The 18,917-nt window shown below is 47.5% G+C and overlaps 1 protein-coding gene across 1 annotated transcript in view; it reads right to left on the bottom strand.

The window, feature by feature from the left end:
• NEK9 (NIMA related kinase 9) overlaps positions 1-18,917 on the bottom strand; it is a 34,451-nt gene extending 15,534 nt beyond the window's left edge. The window contains exons 1-10 of the mRNA XM_065403596.1: positions 18,729-18,917; positions 16,450-16,627; positions 12,014-12,069; positions 11,028-11,098; positions 9,605-9,710; positions 5,939-6,070; positions 4,734-4,844; positions 3,991-4,055; positions 2,688-2,738; positions 214-406 (exon numbers count right to left, since the gene is read on the bottom strand). Of these exons, the coding sequence (XP_065259668.1) occupies positions 214-406; positions 2,688-2,738; positions 3,991-4,055; positions 4,734-4,844; positions 5,939-6,070; positions 9,605-9,710; positions 11,028-11,098; positions 12,014-12,069; positions 16,450-16,627; positions 18,729-18,917 (1,152 nt within the window). The remainder of the gene's footprint in view (positions 1-213; positions 407-2,687; positions 2,739-3,990; positions 4,056-4,733; positions 4,845-5,938; positions 6,071-9,604; positions 9,711-11,027; positions 11,099-12,013; positions 12,070-16,449; positions 16,628-18,728) is intronic.

Here is an 18,917-nt window from a genome sequence, read left to right as displayed (position 1 = left end):
TTAGGTTAGCACCCAAAGGGGCTGCCTCCAACCATTTCCGCTACTTCATCCAATCCCCAAACTTGCCTACATTTCATCTCTCTCCTTCCTGAGCTTCCATTCTCCTGTTTCTAACAGACTGATAAACTGACCTATGGCTGGATACTCTAACTTTTAAATCTTCTATCCCTGGCCTCCTTGCCTTCCCAAGTTCTTTCTGCTTGGCTCACTTACCACCCAGGTGTAGAGCTCCTTCTCCACTGTCACCACAGCAAAGTGAGTGTTTCCGGCACACACCTGGCGCGCACTGCAGCCACTTTTGATGACATCCAGCTTCTGGGGGGTGGACTTCCCACCCCCCCAAACATACACCTCACTAGTGCGCGAAGTCACCACTGCAATTGGTGTCTCACTGACAGTGCTCGACCTGTATAAGACCCCCCAGAACACAAATGCTCTTAGTATGAAGCTATGAGCACTGTCAACACTGTTCAACCCAAATCCTTTCTTCTGGTCCCCACACAGGAGAAGCTAAAAGAGAATTGGACTGCTTGCGTCTGAGCTGCAGCTCTTCACAAACATTAGTGGGTTTTTCTTTACAAAAATTCTTCTCTCCTCAGAGACTGTGATGTCTGGAGTGTTCTAAATATGCTCAGAAGCACAGCTGGGTGAGCACTGCAGAAAAAGGAGCCTCCAACAATCATTCAAATAAAAACCAGAATCCAATCTGATGACATTTAGAACACTGACATGACAGTTGGTATTTGTCAAATGTGAAGGTCTCATGAGTACTCATGAAAAAATGCTCAAAAAGTGAAAGATTCACAAATAATCACGCAAACATACACAAAGGAACACATGGCCATCTCAATCTCCAGTTTCCCTTTAACAGAATTTCAGACATCCAATCAGGGAACAAAAACACGCTACATAACTTAGGTGACCAGTCACTCCACAAACAACACATCACAAAATGGAAGCCGCAGTCAAAGCAAGTAGTTTGTGAACAACACGTGGACAGGATCAAACACAGAGCTGAGCCAATGCTTTCAAATAATCAATTTGTGAAAATCAAACGGTTTGATAATTCGCCAGCAGAAAAACAGCTACATTTATTGCAGAAACTATTTGCTACAAATTAGCTCATTAGCTGAGATTAAAGGAGAATTTATACACATACTGTTTTATGAAAAACAGTCACAAAATTCAAATGAATAGCCCAATTCCTCACTGGCAGTCTGGTGCCTGTGGGCAGTGATTATGATGTCGTGGAGTGCCCGATGACTGTTATGAATACCACCACACCTCACCTCTTTTTAAAAAAAAAAAAAAATCTAGTCCTCCTCATTTTCAAAAGCCTCAAAGTGGAAACTAGTCTCTAGGAATGTGAGTCTGTCATGGGATTTAACTTAAAAACTTTGGGTTATTTGTTGTAATTTTCACTGTTCCACCACTCCTCAATTAATTGTGCTCATCTCCGCACCACAACCATAGCTAACTTGAGTTACCGCTCCAGTACTGTTTTTGAGTTATCTGAGCATAAGACACTCTCCTTCACCCAAACTTCACACACACACACACACACACACACACACACACACACACACACACACACACACAAAGAATTCTGCAACAAACACTTCATTAGGGCTGAGTTAGGGTTCAGAATTTATCACCCTCAAAAGGCTGCTAACAGAACTTTTATAGAAAATTGCACACTTTAAAGATCAGAAAATACCAACGTTAGCTTTGCCCCCTTATCAACACTCACCCTATTCCATCTACATTTCTAAAATGGGCCACAGACCCACTATCTCCCTTACACCACGAACTGATGAATCACAACCCACCCACCACATATGGGCCAGTGACCTGACCATTCTGCAGTTCACCCAACACCCAGAGTGCCACAGAGCTCAACATCTCACATCTGACCCTCAACACAGTGCAGGCCCAGCATCTCCCCCATTTCACTATGGCCTGAAGAGCCCAATCTATACTGACTACCCTCCCTATTTGGCCTAGAAACCCACTGTAACTACCTCATTTGCCCTCCCAATACCAGTCAGAGATCACACCCTCCAGATACAGACCAGAGCCAACTCTCACACTGTCCATGGACCCCACAAACAGCCAAGCATGTGGGGACATCACCACACCCTCTCTCCATGGAGAAGGATGGGTAGCTGACAGATATAGGCTGTGCTTGGCAGCCTCCTCAGAGTCCAAGCAGTGCCTCCCCCACACCCCATCCCTTTCCCCTAGGCCACTCACCAAGCCAAGTGACATAACAATGTACACTGAGGAAACTGAGATGCACACAGGGCACCTCCTGCTCTTCTGAACTGGGTCTCACATGCTGCTTCAGTGTCAGTTAGCTGCATGTTATCTGCCAATAATTATGGGGCCCCTTCAAGCAAATGACTTAGGTGGATCATTCTGTCTCTGAGATAACACTCTCCCCACATGTAGTAGAAACTCCCACCTTTGCACGTGAGACGAGCCTGAAAAGAGGGGGTCAGATTATAGCCTCATACACTGATGAGCATACAATTGCACCCTTCCTGAGTTTCTAGCATTTAAAATTTTTCTAACTATAACACTCCATTAAGGATGTCACAGCCTCATCTCTAACATTCTCAGCAAAATTTCTAGGTAGGGAGCTATTCTCTACAAATTTCTCTTTAAACACATGCTCAAATCATTACCTTGGTCGTTTGGTTGGCCCATTAAGCAGAGTGACTTTCTCCTCCATCTCCCTGCCACAGGGGGGAAAAAAAGAAAAAGAAAAAAAAGAAAAACATTATAGAAAATAGTAACTACATATTACTATAGCCGAAACACTTTACAGACTCCACAAACTGACAAGCCATACACAGGGATTACTTTCCCTTCAAATGAAATGCTGCTCCTTCTGGGGTGGACCACGGCAGCTATTTACACATCCTACAGCAATACATATGATTAGGGCAGAAGTAACACACCACAGAGCTAACAAACTCTCGTGGGAATTAAGGGAGGCAAAAAGTATATACCAGAGCCAGAATTTGGCCATGATGCTGAAGCTTACACCCCAACTTTTGTGAAAAGTACCACTGGATCTTTAATGACCACAAGTGAACAGGATCTGGATTTTAAATCTCATCCTAAAGATGGAATGTTCAGCAAGACAACAGCCTGGAGCATCATTCTGGGGGTTGCATACCAACGAAAAGCACCTTCAAGCAAGGAAATAAGTCTACCACCAGGGTGGCCAAAGGGTAACTCAAACAGTCCAACAGCATGGCCCACAGCCACCCTCATCTTACATGAAGGAGTAGGTAGGTTACGTCTCTGCCAGGCCACTTAGAACACCATGAAGCAGCACATCTTGGGACTTGACTTGCAGTCTCTGTGGGCTGCCCCGCTGTACTGAAGATGAGGGTGGGCAAATAGTCAAGCACAGTCCTCAGGCTCCTGGTAAGTTGCCAACATGGTCTTTAGTGCAGCTAAGTGTGGGCACCCACTGAAATAGGGCATTTTCATCACAACTCTGCAGGGAAGGCTAAGGGGAAAAGTGCTGGACTGGGCTTATTACATGAGATATAGGAGATAAAAGGGCTTTTATAATGATCTTACAAGTGCCTGAGTGCTGCTACGTGTTCCCAAAGGTCTAACTTGAATGTCAGTAGCTAGGGTCCCTCTAAGGAGTCTCAGAGAAACACACAAGAGTTCTCAGCATATCAGCTGTTAGGCCGAGGAGGCAGATGGGCACTCCCCAGCCCCCATGCTCCCACCGGTACGCAGGTTAATTAAAAGGCACCAGCAAGGCTTTCTCTTGCCTGAATAGCAGCAATCCACTCCCCTCTCTTGAAAAGGGTAGAGTCTATTTCAAGGTGTGCCTCCTACCAGCCAGAAATCAATCTAAGGGCTGAATTCGGGAAGCATCAGAATTATTAGTTTGCACAAAGCTCCAAGGTCCCTCCTGACCCCTACAGCCCATCTATGTCCAAGGTGAGAACATTTGGCTACCTCCTGCGTTTGCTGAGAAGAACATGTTCAAGCAGCTCATCGGCAGTTGGCCTCTTCTCAGGATCCTGAAAGAGGTGAGCAACAGGTCACTCCTAAGGAAAGTCTACAGTGAAATCTTGGGATAGACTAGCTCATTCCAGCCCCCACTGGTCTCCTTCTCTCATGCCCTACTTGCCTTCAGAAAGGCAAGCGGTCAAACAGAAATGAACCAAAGGGCCATCACGTCTCTGGACAGCACAGGGTTAAATGCCCGATATTCAAACTGGGGACTCCCACACTCCAAAGATGTGGGCAATTTAACTGCCTCCAAGAAGCACGTGCTCTGAGGGCAACAAGAACATTAAGCCAAGAGGCACAGCCCAGAGAGCTGGAGCCAGAGGTGGAGCCAGGACAGATCATGCTGGGAAGATGCTTCCATATCTATCATGCTGATAGGCCTGCTGATGAATGTGAAAACCTCAGCCTCTAACTATCCCCCAACATACAGCATCCGAAAAAATCCAGCAGCCCCCCAAATCCCATGGAGCTGGAAAGGCATCCAGACAGGAAGTTTTCAGAGAACAAGAGGAAGCAGAAGTCACTCTCACTGACACACCAGGCTGCACAGGTAGCTGCATGTGGGAATCTGTCTGCACCTACATACCCCACTCTGAAATACACATCTCAGCAGTCACCCACTGCTCTGGAGCTGCAGGACTTAGGCAATGGGCAGAAGATCTGAAGAGAAAATTAATCTTCCCAACCTGATGGAGGCAGGAGTGCACCATCTGGATCAGCTCCAGGGAATAGACACTGGAATCAACCTCCATAGCCCGATTTCCCTGTACAATCTTCACACACAGGTTTAGGGGATTCTAGGGAGAAAACAATGACCAATTGTAAAGGAGCTGAGCTGAGTTGGACAGTGGGCCCAATGGGGAGGGATGCTGCAGGCCTCTGATGTTTATCATCTCTTTCTCTGACTGGGTACTCAACATGTCCCCACTCCTCTCAGCTGCTACTAGGTGCTGCAGCAACCTAGTCACCTCCCCTGCAGAAATGCTACCTCTTCCAGACAGCCTTTCCAAGCTAGGGCTTGATGGCAACACCAAGCTTCTCTCCAAATGAGGCAATGAGGGAGAGGAGGGTGGGCTCCTCCCTGTATGTCAGGCTCCATCAGTGTACAGAAACTCCCCAGCTCTGAAGATACCACGCAGGCACTCATGTACTGGAGTCTAGGCACCACTGACAATGAAAAGTCAGAAAAGGACAGTGATTTGACATGGCCCCATAGCTGGTACAGAACATATCACAGCCATACCATGCCAGTTGGCTGTCTGGCTGCATTCCCCACATGGCCACACTACACTAGCTGGCAGCTTTATTCACCCACCCACAAGTGCCAGCCAGCTATGTGGGGAGCATGGCTGGCTGAGTGGTAACTCCCAGCTGTGCCAGTCAGCCACACTCCTCACATAATCAAGCTGTGGAACAAGACAACGTAATTAAATCCTAGGAGATTCAGAGATTATAAACTCTCACAACAGGATGCTGTATTGTGAAACTCCCAACTACCAGCATAAGATTTATGAAAGGGGGGGGGGGGGAGAGAGAGAGAGAGAGAGATGGGACTTGGTTGCACAGCCAATTAATGAAGTCCTGCTTTGGTCAAAAGAGAATGTTTCCCTTCAAACATTGCTACATATCAGGACCGTCTGCACTCCCTGTGTGTGCGAGGTCTCAGGCTGCGGGCAGGATCAAAGAGTATCAGCAAAGCTGGGCAGGAAAAGTTTGCCCATATTACTTCCAGCTCTCGGTTGTGCTCTCAGACCCTCATGTTCATAAATACTCAAATTATTAATAGCCATGAAGGAATAAAAATAAAAGTTAGAAAAGCTACAGGACAAGCAGAGACACTGTGACAATAACAAACAGCCTATTCAATTTATCCCACAGTCTATGGACTTACTGTAGCATCAAAGGTTCTCTTCAGGGTGAGAAGCTCAAAGACAACACAGCCCACAGCCCAGATATCAGATTTGAAGTTGTATTTCACCCCCTGGCAGAGCTCTGGGGACATGTAGTATGGAGTTCCCACCAGCTGGACAACAAAAGCAGAAAATCTTCACACACATTCCACCCAGACCCACCATAATTACTACGGGCCCATCAGTGTTTCCATTGCAAACCCTAATTTTCTAATGTTTACAGAAAACCCAAGGTACCCAAGCTGCTCAGACTCTGATGTAGCACATAGTGGAAATTAGGACTTCAGGAGAGGGACCTATAGCCCTACCTCACCATTCACCACCTTGCAGGTGAGAGCAAACAGGACTACAAAGCAGGTGATGACAACATATCAGGCTCAGCCATCCATTTCTCCTCACCCTCCGAGTAGTCTTGGGAAGGTGAGGGGCAAGGAATCTGACAAAGCATGTGAAAGCAGCTGCCAGCTCACAGCTGGTGAGCAGTTCTGTCTGACTGTGGGATGTTAGCAGACAAAAGTTGCTCTGTTTCAGAATGAAGAGGGAAGTTTTCAGGATCAGGAAGCCAAAAAGGTGGCCTGAGTCCCATCTGGAAGACTTCCGCTGCAGGACAGGACTTTCCTCAACAATGGAACCTATATTTTGGTTAAATGCAGAAGCCATCATGAATACCACATGAAAGATGAACAGCTCAAAATCACAATGAGAAACTGAGAACGAACATGACAAGTGGTGTAAGTGGGAAGAAGCTTCCAGCTGAATAGGCTCTTCCCCTTAGCCATGAGTCAAACTAACCACTGTGGAATGAAATTGAAAGAAATGAGAATAGATCATGTCTTTAGGAAGAGGGGGATATTTATAATCCTCTTTATGCAAACTGTCTCAGCAACAGACCCTGGGACTGGTAGGCTAGGCTGGGAGAATGGGCAGTTATATCACAAATGAGGTGGGCTTTCATTAGTCTTTGCTAGAATCTTACCAGAGGCCTGTGAGAACATTCACAGGGCTATTTCAATCCCTTCTTACTCTATCATCCACTATCCATTTTCCCTTAAGCTGGGTGGTAGTTATACAACTCCACGAACTCTAGTCACACAGTCAAATACCAACTTCAGCATGGTCAGCATGTATTTATTGTCACCCTCAGAGAACTCAAAAGTGTCAGAATGAATTTTGCTCAAACTATCCACCAGCCAAAAAGGAGGGGGCAAGAAAAAGAGACACACACTCCTTTGAGCAAAAAATCAAGCATGGAAATTCTCAGTACAAAAGGTGAATTTCTAAATGTTATGTAAGGAAAATGGGTTATAACTGAAATGGTTTTGCTATCGCAGGAGCTACTAGGGCATACTACAGTAACCCTAAGTTCCCATTTGTTATGGAGCTGTGTAATAGTGCTGATGTTCTGGAAGGAAGTTTTCAAAGGAATGAAGCATCCTAGCAAAACACCAACAGCTGCATTAAATTTAACAATCAAGCCTTAGGGGGAAAAAGTGTGTGTTGGTAAGCTATAAAAATCCTTAACAGGTTGGTATTCAGAGCAGTCTCCAATTCCAAGCCTACTAATCACCACAGGAACAATGGAGCTGGGAGATCGTATACTGGAGGGAGAAGAGGAGAGCTCCTTCAACAGAACTGTATTGGATGTTCCAGGACAATGTGCTCCAAACACCTGTGCTACATCAAAGTCTGAGCAGCTTGGTGCTTTGAGTTTTGTGAGAGAAGACTGATGTATGTCTCTCCTCCCGACCACCCCCACTATTCCCTGCAACACATAGCTCCCGTTCACCCTCCCCCTCCTGTCCCATTAAACCATTAGTATTGCAGAAGCCCGTTGTGCCCCAAAAATGCTGGAAGAATCTGTGAACTTTAAAGAAAAGCTTTTTTCCTGGGGGGGAGGGTCATATCCAGGGAACCCCTTGGTCAAATGACCCCAAATGTGGATCACAAACCCTACCCTGCATCCCCATAAGACACGGCAAATTTCAAGACAATATGGACAGGCATGCAGATTTTGGAACACGTAGGAAAATCATCCTTTAAACAGAAAAATCTTCTCAATCCTAACTGTAGCAGAGCTGCTGCTCCACTATAATATTTATGAAATTAATAATCAGCAACTCCTTTTCTATATGCAGAGCCCCAACACAGGATAATCCTAAAAGCACAGGAGGCGCAGAGAGGTGTGATGATCTCAGATGAATGAGAACACCCTATGGAGATTAACACAGCCTGAAACAATAACTCAGAGATGTGTTAATTGCTCCATTCATCAGTGGGTGTTTCCATCTCCCTGCCCTAGCACTGGAGAGAGCCTGTCATACGCATCAAGCATGACTGTTCTCAACTCCTCACCTGTGTCAGCAGAGTCTTCTTAGTTCTGTTCCCAGCTCCCCCCAGAAGCGTAGGGCTTCTCCAGATCCTGGCTCACATAGGGTATGTCTACACAGCAAAGAAAAAGCTGTGGCTGGCCTGTGCCAGCTGACTCAGGCTCATGCTGTTTCATTGCTGTGCAGAATTCCAGGCTCAAGTTGGAGCCCGGGCTCTAGGACCCTCCAGAGCCTGGAAATCTACACAGCAATGAAACAGCCTTGCAGCCCAAGTTGGCTGGCATGGGCCAGCTGAAGATTTGTCTTTGCTATGTAGATATACCCACTGGCATCAGAGAGATGGACTCAGATTCACTCCCCCACTAGAGGAGCGGGCACCTCCAGCTCACATGAAAAGGTAGGGAGAGGGGCTCAGGGACTGCCAGAAAGGCAAGCCCCCTCCAGAACCTGACTCAAGAGGGGATCAGGGAAGCAGGATCAGACCCGAAAGGTGGGCAGAGTCCTCCAAGGACCCTGGCACATCCCCAGAGGCAAGGCCCTCCACATCCTAGCTCCCGTGAAGGGTGCATACATACAGAAGGGGAGACTGTAGTATAGGTGCTGACTCCGTGGGTGCTCCAGGGCTGGAGCACCCACGGGGCCACCGGCAGCCAAGCTCCCCGCCCCACCTCACCTCCGACTCCTCCCGAGTGCACCACAACCCCGCGTCTCCTCCCAGCGCTTGCCGCCACAAAACAGCTGTTTCGTGGTGTAACAAGCTCTGGGAGGGAGGGAGGAGGAGCGGGAACATGGTGCGTGCAGGGGAGGAGGCAGGGAAGAGGCGGGGCCGGGATTTGGGGAAGGGGTTGGAAGAGGGGCAGGAAGGGGGCAGAGTTGGGGCAGGGACTTTGGGAAAGGGGTTGGAATGGGGGCGGGGTAGGGGTGGAGTTGAGGCAGGGGCCGGGGGCAGAGGCGGGTCAAGCACCCAGCAGCGCCAGCAGAAGTCAGCGCCTATGGAATGTAGAACTGACCAGAGTTGCTGACCAGCGCCCCTGCCTCTGTTCTCCTCTAGTCCTCCTGCCATTTATCCCCATGCCTCCTTCCCAGAGTCCCTCCCCCTCACCCGAGTACCCAAGTCCCTCTCACCTCCCCTACCACCCAGCTTCATTTATCTCTTCTCCATAATCCCCTTCTATTTGATGCAGCCTCACATCCCTATTCCTCCACCCACTAAAAAGCACTTCCCCTGCCAGCAAGCATTCACATGTCTAATTTTTTTTCTTTAAAACAAAAATCCTTTGATTACATTGCCCCAAAATTGCTCTGCTACAATATACTCACAGTCTCAGCCATGGAGTACTCAGAGTTCAGCTTCTTTGCCAACCCATAGTCTCCCAACTTAATCAGGTTTGCCTTCGTGAGGAAGATATTTAATGTCTTTATATCTCTGGTGAGAAAAAGAGAGAAAAGTGTCACTATGAAGCTGAAGTACTTGAGTGTTTTTCTGCTCATCAGGATTTGGAGTGAACTTGTTGCCTTCCTTTTTCTGTTAGCTCTGAATGGCGTCTCTCACTGTATCAGACTTGATTAGCATTTCTTCAGGCATGGAAAGCCTAGTGTTGCAATCACTGACAGAGCTTCTCATCCCATAGTCCCAGGGCAGTAATCACCTTAGCTGCGTTTGATCATATATGCACAAACAGAAATAGTCTAGAACATTCATCCTTCAGAGCTCAATGTACAGACTATGGTTCTTTCTCCTGTGAACCACAGTGAAGACCATTAAAGACAGTTTTATTTTTCCATTTTCAGAAATGGGCCAATCCCAGGCATATGAACCCATGGAAAATTCTTAACAAAATAAAACACAGTGTTAAACCAACCCAATCCTAGAACTTAGCTGTTAAATATAACAGCCCTCTGCCTCACCCTTAGGCATAGGTGCTGGAACTAGGGGTGCTGCCACATCCCCTGGCTTGAAGTGGTTTCCATTATATACAGGGTTTACAGTTTGGTTCAATGGCTCTAAGCACCTGCACTATACAAATTGTTCCAGCACCCCTGGCCTTAGGCAAAGGCCTTTGGGAAGAGATGAGCTTTACACTAAACTCTTAAGTATGAAAGAATGTGAATCCAGAGCTTTAAGCCCCTCACTGAAAACATAGTCCCCCAGACACACTATTTTATATTTAGAATTCTACAGCACCTGGAATTGTGAAGAAGCCGCCACTGCAGTCCATGGAGCACTGGTGTGATGTGGTTAGCCCACATGAGTAATGACGCAGATTCACACACTGATCTGATGCTGGGATATTATTGCAGATGGGGACAGTGTTCTCCACTAGTGATTACCTCCAACCTGACTGATTTAGGAAATAAATTTGTTTTGTGCTTCAAGTCAGAGGTTGGTTTATTCCCTTATTGATAGTTACCTTTTTACTCAATCAATAGGTTCCAATGGCTGCAGCACGGGCTACATAGAGCAATTCTTTTCTAGTTCATTGTGCAAAATCAGCAATGCAGTTTCTAACCTAAACTTGTGAGATGAGCTGGCATTTAATGCCAAAGCACCCAGATAAGCCCTGAGCGGGGAAGCTTCCCAAAGGAACACCAAACAAGTATGACAGATTTCCCCTCTCCCCATGCCTCCTGCTAGCCTGGGGTATGCTGCTTCAGAAGTAGGAGCGCAGAGATTTTCAAATGGGTTCGGCCCTCAGACACATGAATCCACTTTCACCCGAGCTTTGTTACATTAGACACCTACCTGTGAAGGATTCCAGCTCTATGGATACAGCTCACGGCTGATGCAATCTGAAATAGGTACCACACTACCATCTGTAGAGAAGGAACAAAGGTCACATGAGGTCCAAAAATTACACACACCATTGTCCTGGCAAGCTACAGCAAGAGAACCTGGTGACCATCAGCAAGGAATATCCTGGCTGGAGGCTCCTTTAGGGAGAGGTCTTCTTCATTCCCCTGGAAATATCCCAATTTGGGGATCCTTATAAGAGGGAACCTCCATAAGATAATTTTGTGTCAGTGATCTTCAAAGTGCACTGTGACACGTACTATAGGAATTGATAACTTACCAGTAAAAATAATTAGGAGTGGCAGCTAATGATCTTCTGAGGGAATTTGGGGTGGGGTGGGATGGGGTGGGTCTTTGCAACCGCCAATTTGGACCATTTTATCTTCACAAGACTCACAAATTCTTCAAGTTTATTTTATGAGCTGCACAAATGTGAGAATCTTAATACAAAGTGGGAGAAGGAAGCAGTGAGAATGTGGGAGCTAATGAGAAAAGAACAGTACAAATTAACAAGTATGGCCCAGGAAAAAGGTCCAGTCAGACAGGTTCATTAAGTAATCAGTGAATGAGTTGTATTTGGACTAGATCCCATGGAAGGCCAAAACAGAGAAATGAGCAGAGTGATAGTCAGACGGGAATGCAGAAAGGGAGATCTTAGAGCAAAATCTCAGCTGAGACTGTAAAGCAGCCACAGCCACTGATTCTCCCTCCATTATTCCACGCATGATATAAAAGGCTTCCTGATGCCTCATAACTGCTTATGATGTCCAAAAGGAGAGGCAGAACTACAGCCCAAAGGGTACAAGGAGAGACCCCTGACAAGAATAGAGGTGAGCTAACGCTACGGGAAGGAGCATGGTATAAACACCCAGATAACTATATAGGTTCAAGTAGCGCTGAAACCAGCACCACTGCTATCCTCAAACAGCCCAAATTACCTCTTCCTCAAACAACTTGTCTTTCTGCCGCAGGATCTTATCGTAGAGGTTCCCCCCTGCAATTAAAAGTGAGAGAGAGAAGCACATCTTAGTTAGTGATGGTAAATGTTCTGCTGATGTATCATCGGCAACCCAGTTAGGAATCTCCTGGACTGTTGCAGCCTGTTCAGAAGTAGCTCTCCCTTTGTAATCTTCACTTACACTCTGCAGTGTCTCACACAAACAAGTTCTTCTTCAGAATGCAAACCCCTTTCCTCTAACAGGGAAATTGGCACATCTAAGGCGAGAAAGGGATTATTCTCTCTCAGCACCACCTTCAATTTGTTCTAAAAGATGTATATGAAAGAACAGCCAGTCCCTTATGTAACAGTGTTTCCTAGAATGGACAGACCTTTATACCCTGTACAGGAAATCAGACTAGACTGCCCGGCAGAGCACAGCAAAAAACTCAACACAAAATAAAAAGAATTACAACCATTGCAGAAAAATCCCCAAGAGCAGCAGTGATTACATCCCCATCTTCTCTGTCCATGCAAGCCCCATTATCTAAGTTTGTGATCATCAAATGCCCTGATGAAAGATATACCGTGTGAAATGGACAATCCAACAAGAGCAGAAGCCTTAATCAGTAATCACAGTCTCTCTCTTCAGGCTGCCTAGCAATTCCAGGAGGGTGAGTTGAAGATCAAGGAAAGCTAAAAGGAATGATGAACAAATGGACTGCAGCAAGCAGTGAGCAAGAAAATACTCCCTACCAAGCCAGCATCTTACTGTCAAGTCCCAAGTCTCCTCTGATTACATCCTGCACCATTTTAGTCCTCAACAATCATCTACTCATGTTCCAGTGGTGATTATCATAGATGTAAGGGATGAAGGGACCCATTAGGCCCTCTTTTTCATTCCCATGGAGACAGCACAGCACATCCTGCAGTACATTCTCCAAGGCTTTGTTGAGTCTTAGGTGTTCCAAGTGCTGGTGATGGAATTCCTTTATATCCCTTGAGAGAGTGTTCTACAGATCTCCCTATAAGGAAGATTTTCCTGATATTCAATCTAAATTTCCCTTTGCTTAATTTCTTCCCATTCTTCCTAGTCATATGCAGGCTGCACGCAAACCTTTCCTCACTTTGCATTCACACCTTCTAAAATATTTTAAAACAATGCATCTTCCCCTTTAGTAATTTAAAAGACAAGCTTTTATATTTAGCTCTTTTCTTTCTTCACAAATCAAACTCCCTTTCCCCCTATCCCGCCTACCCCAAGACCTTTAATCATTTTTATTGTTTTTTTCTGAACTCCGTCCAGTGTACCTGCATCTTTTTGGCACAGAACTGCCCAAGTATGAATGCTGTATCTCAGGTACAATATCTCCATGGTCATATGTAGGAAAACACTTTACCTCCCCACGTGGTTATGTGATGCCTCTGTGTGTATGCGAGTCAAAAATCACATTAGCTTTTTTCTTTTCATATCAAATCATTGCAAACTCATGTCTAACTTGCTGCCAACTAACACACTGGGGGGGGGTCTTTCTTGTTCATTCTTGCTTCCCAGGTTTTTTCCCCTCCCATCAATTATGCTTCGGGTTATTTTCAACAAATGTATTAATTGGCATTCTTCCATGATGAATCTGGGTCTAGTTCCAGCTCTGCCACTATTGCTGTGTGACCTTATGCAAGTCACAACTTCCCTGTGTGTCAGCATCCTCCTCTGTAAAATGGGGATAATATTTAACTACGTTTGTAAATCCCTTCAGGATCCCTGGAAGAGAGGGGTTATATACTAATATTATTTTCTGTCCATATCATGGTTTTGGATCTCCATAGTATATTTGATAGTGTCTAGTTAAATCTTGCTTGAAAAATGAATATAAATTATTTTGGACTGAAACCTGGCTGAAGAACTGCAAACACAGAGCAACAATAAACTTCAAAAGCATCCCATTTTCAGGAGATGTCTAGTAGGATTGTGAGTAACTGAAGTAGGCATGGTCTTATCTAACATATTCATTAGTTATCTGGAAGGAGGCGATGCATAAACATCTAATTACTGAAATTCACAGTTTATACTAAACTGAAACCCACTGCCAACACCAGAAATAAAACAAAGGGGCCTAGAGAAATGAGCAACATCTGGTGCATTTCATTTTCCCACTATTGCGGTCTTCAGGGCTTATAATATTTTCCCAACACTGACTAGCCCAAACACTAAGCCCATTTGTTAGGCCAAAATACAGCTGTGTCTTAAGCCACACACCCTCCTCCTGGTCACCCCTAGTTGGTCCCTAATACTCCTGTCTACTGCAGGGTGAATTCTGAGCTCTCAACTCATACTGCCCCTTCCTACACCAAATAAATCAATTAATGCTGGTCTGCCCTCAAATAAAACAATGTAGAAAGAGTGTGTGTGTGTGCGCGCATGCGCGCACATGCATGTACATGGGGGGATGTAACCATTAATACCGGCCAGCCCTTCTCTGGCCCCAAACCAGAGCCTCTGTCAGAGTGGCAAGAGGACTCACACACAGTGGTGTCAGGGGGCTCTTTCCCTCCTCCTAGACCAGGGGTGGGCAAACTTTTTGGCCTGAGGGCCACATCGGGGTTCCGAAACTGTATGGTGGGCCGGGTAGGGAAGGCTGTGCCTTCCCAAACAACCTGGCCCCCGCCCCCTATCCGCCACCTCCCACTTTCCACCCCCCTCAGAACCCTCGACCAATTCAACCGCCCCCCCCCCCGCTCCTTGTCCCTTGACCGCCCCCCCGGGACCCCATCCAACCTCCCCTGCTCCCTGTCCCCTGACTGCCCCCACCCCTATATCCACACCCCCGCCCCCTGACAGGCCTCCCACGCCTGTCCAACCCTCCCTTTTTCCCGTCCCGTGACCCCCCCCCCCCCAACCTCCACCCCATCCAACTGCCCCCTGCTCCCAGTCCCCTGGGATCCCCTGCCCCTTATCCAGTCCCCCCCGCTCCCCGCCCCCTTACCATGTTGCTCAGAGCGCCAGGACTAGCAGCCGCACCGCCTGGCCAGAGCCAGCCACGCTACCGCGCAGTCTAGAAAACCAGGGCAGGCTGGCGGCTCTCGCAGCCGCGCTGCCTGGCAGGAGCACGCAGCCCCGCCGCCCAGAGCGCTGGCGGCACAGCAAGCTGAGACTGCGAGGGAGGGTAGACAGCAGGGGAGAGGCCGAGGGCTAGCCTCCCTGGCTAGCAGCTCAAGAGCCAGGCAGGAGGGTTCCGCGGGCGCCGCAGTTTGCCCACCTCTGTCCTAGACTGACACCTCATCTCACCTAAAAACAAGGACAGTGGACCTGAGGAGCAGCGAGGCCCTGGCCAGCATGACAGCCAGTGATTATACACCCTCTGCCTGCCACCCTACCAAAGGGCTCTTGTACAAGTGCCTCCTCCTGCCAATATCCCCACAAGCAGAGAGCCCTGTGTGTGAGGCACCTTCAAAAACCTGTGCATATGTGGAGTCCTTACCCTTCCTGTGGTGATGGTGGCAGCATGAGGGACCTTGCTCCCATACAAAATAATCTTCTGCTTGAGTGGCAGGTAGCGTTAGTGGAATGCCCCAAGCATACACAGTCATCTGCTGGGGTGATTGGACTCCCCCACCACAGTGCCCCCTACTCCAGAGAGTGGAGGTAGTAGCTCCATCCAGAGCTCTCTGCTCCTAACAGAAGCAGCTGCACATTCTCTCTTCTCCCAACTGCCTTAACAGCAGTGATAGCACTGTTGGGGGGGGGGGGGGACACAGGCTATCTACTGACCACCCCACCCCCAAAACGAGATCAATCTCTCTTCAGACTTCGGAAGTTATCATTGCATTGGTTTAAACTTGGCTCATGTTTGAAAGGTTCTCTCCACAACCATAATGGCTAGAAACGTTTTTTTTCAAATGGAAGTTGCAGATTCTACAAAAGCTGATGGCACTTGCCTAGAAAAGAATCCTGCTTACCCTGGACAGGAGGATTTTCAAGCCCTGGTTGTAACTCTAGCTAAAGAAAGGACTCATTTAAAAAGGTGCTGTGTCTTCTGGCCATATCCCTAAAACAGAGACATGCCCTGTACTGGCAGGAAGATGGAGCAGATGACCCGATCGGAGGACTGTGCAGAAAGACCTATGTACATGCTCAAATGTGGGAGATATATTTAGAGCTCTGTATTAACAATACCTCCACTTCTTTCAATGCTCCATCTGCTCACAATTCTCCAGAAACTGGTCAGTCTCTGGAACTACCTAGATTGATCACTTAGCTTCTCTTTTTGGCACCCTGCAATAGACCCACAATATCCCCTTCTCTAGCTGCACTACAAGATTTGGCTTTATGCCTCTTCTCTCTAGAAGATACTCAAGAAATACAGTTAATGCTCCAGCAGATTCTGCTCCAGAGCTGCATGGGACCTTCCCTTTTGCAGGTGGAACTGGGGATCTCACCATTACAGTATTCCAGCTCGATCAGCAGTGTGGTGTTATCCATGAAATGATTGTAGTAGGCAATGATGTTGTCATGCTGCAACAGAGCAAGGATAACTATTTCATTCAAAGCATCACGACGCTCTTTTTCTGATAGTCGGGTCAGATCCACCTCCTTCCACACCACAAGCGAGTCATCCTGAAACACAAAGACTCTTAATTAAAACATATTGCTGGGAAGGGTAAAGAACAACATGTACCCTTGAGTCAGGAAATTAAACCTCCATGCAAGGTAAACACACTTTCTCCCTCTTACAGATTTCAGTCAAAGCTTTTGCACAGAATTAATTTAAAGTTTCTCTATTTCTGAGGCTAAAAATCACTATATGTAGCTGTTTTTTCTAGCTGGCCAGCATTCTCGTGTTTTAAAATAAATTAGGAACTTTCAAGGAAAGTGTTATAGGGGAATGGGAGGTTTTTGTTGCTTTTTGGTTATTGTTTTTTCTTGCACAAACTCAAACACATTGTGCATTCCCCAGTAAAACAACAATTCTGCTATAATCCATTATTTTCCCAACAAGCATTAATATAAGGTATGGTGAAAGAGCATTGGCCCTCAGAAGCTCCTCGCTACTCCAGAGCCAGTTTATCCAGAGACTTGAAGAGCTACAGAGAATTGTAACAGTCTGCCCTTATACACCGACCCAATTGTAAAATTATACTGTCCATTCATTGGGTCATTCTGTCAATGCCTTGGTGAAACATCATTGTTTGTCCCCAGCCATCCATGCTAGAATACCTAGTTGTCCCCTTCTTCCAGCAGAAGTAATAAATCCTAAAGACAATTTGATAACTGGAGTCAAGTGTTTCTCTCTGCCAGCAACAACAACAAAAAAATGGAATTTGGATGGATTTAATTGAAAGGGGAGAAGAGAGCTCTGGCTTCTGTGGCTGAGTTTCCTCTGTTTTCACTGAGATTGTGAACATACTAAGAGCTTCAGTCAGCTCTGCTAGATGGCCTCATATTTGTTATAACTGGTGAAAGCAGCAGAAAAGTTTGAGGTACATTAGTGGCAGGGATTCTTAATGCCTCACTTTGAAAATCTGAGAGGGAGGGATAGCTCAGTGGTTTGAGCATTGGCCTGCTAAACCCAGGGTTGTGAGTTCAATCCTTGAGGGGGCCACTTAGGGATCTGGGGCAAAATCAGTACTTAGTCCTGCTAGTGAAGGCAGGGGGCTGGACTCGATGACCTTTCAAGGTCCCTTCCAGTTCTAGGAGATAGGATATCTCCAAGTGCAAAAAGGCCAACGATACTCTAAGCGGCACTAGCCAGACTCCAGCTCAAAAAACCATCGCTTGACATTAACATCTTCAGTCATCACTTGGGCTGCCAGCACCTCAATTCCTCTGCTTTCCTTTTCCAGACAATCAGCTTTCAGGCCTGGGTATGGCACAGAAATTGTACTGATATCTATGACAGAAGATATCTGCCTTACAATGGTACACATCCATAATAATTAGATCTATGATACCACTGACCAGGCGATGTGGCTGATGTGCATGCAGGCCCCTGCAGAGGCATATGGCACAACTTTGCAGTGGTTTAGCTCCTCTCTCTCAGCGATTAACAACGGCCTCTGAGTTAAGAACTACTCTTTTCCCAAGGGCTCTCTCTGGAGTACCACAGTGGCCTATCCTGCAGGTCCTCCTGTTCAATGCCTATAGGAGACTTCTGCAGGAGTTGGATGCTTTGGGCGGTAATATCACACATTATGCTGAAAATGCTCAGCTCTATGGCTATTTCAACATACATCAGGCCACAGTTTCTCTGCCTTCCCAGTGCCCTACAGAGATTGGAAGTGAACTGGCCGAGGCTCACTGCGATGCCAGTAAGCAGAAGGGGTGTGGCCGGGGCCCATGCTGGGCCCCTGTCTAGGAGGCAGGCCCTGGCTTGGGCAAGACGGTTTGCAGTAGCAGGGCTTTATCAGCGGAGGCAGGGCGCGCAGGGTCCCCATTTCCAGCCACAGCTGATGGAGAGGCCGAAACCTCTCCCGCCGGTAGCAGCCTGTGCCAAGCCAACCATACCCGCGTCGCCTCCATAGCGCAATGGGCTGGCGTGGGCCGCCGCTTTCTCTGCAGCGCGGCCCTGGCGGACGGAGAAGGCGGCTGGCCGCCTGCTGCCCTCGGACTCAGGGCCGCACCGGGGGAGCGCCCAGGCGCAGCCGGGGGCCGGATACGCCCTCAGGCCTGGGACCCTCGTGCCGGGGAGCCGCGGTCCGGGCGCAGCCGCTGGCGGTACCTCGGTCCGGCGGTAGAGAGTGGCCTCCCCGAAGGCGCCGCGGCCCAGGATGCGGATGGGGGCGTAGTGCAGCTCCTCCTGCTCGGCGCCCAGGCTGGGGCCCGCGCGGGGCCCGCCCCGGCCCGAGGACTCGCTGCCGAAGTCGGAGTTGATGGAGTCGCAGTGCCGCTCGTACTCGCCCAGGGACAT

This window comes from Emys orbicularis, chromosome 4 (genome assembly GCF_028017835.1).
Source record: "Emys orbicularis isolate rEmyOrb1 chromosome 4, rEmyOrb1.hap1, whole genome shotgun sequence".
Lineage (NCBI taxonomy): Eukaryota > Metazoa > Chordata > Testudines > Emydidae > Emys > Emys orbicularis.
The sequence above is the reverse complement of the archived record's forward strand: the minus strand, read 5'-3'. Positions and strand labels throughout refer to the sequence as shown.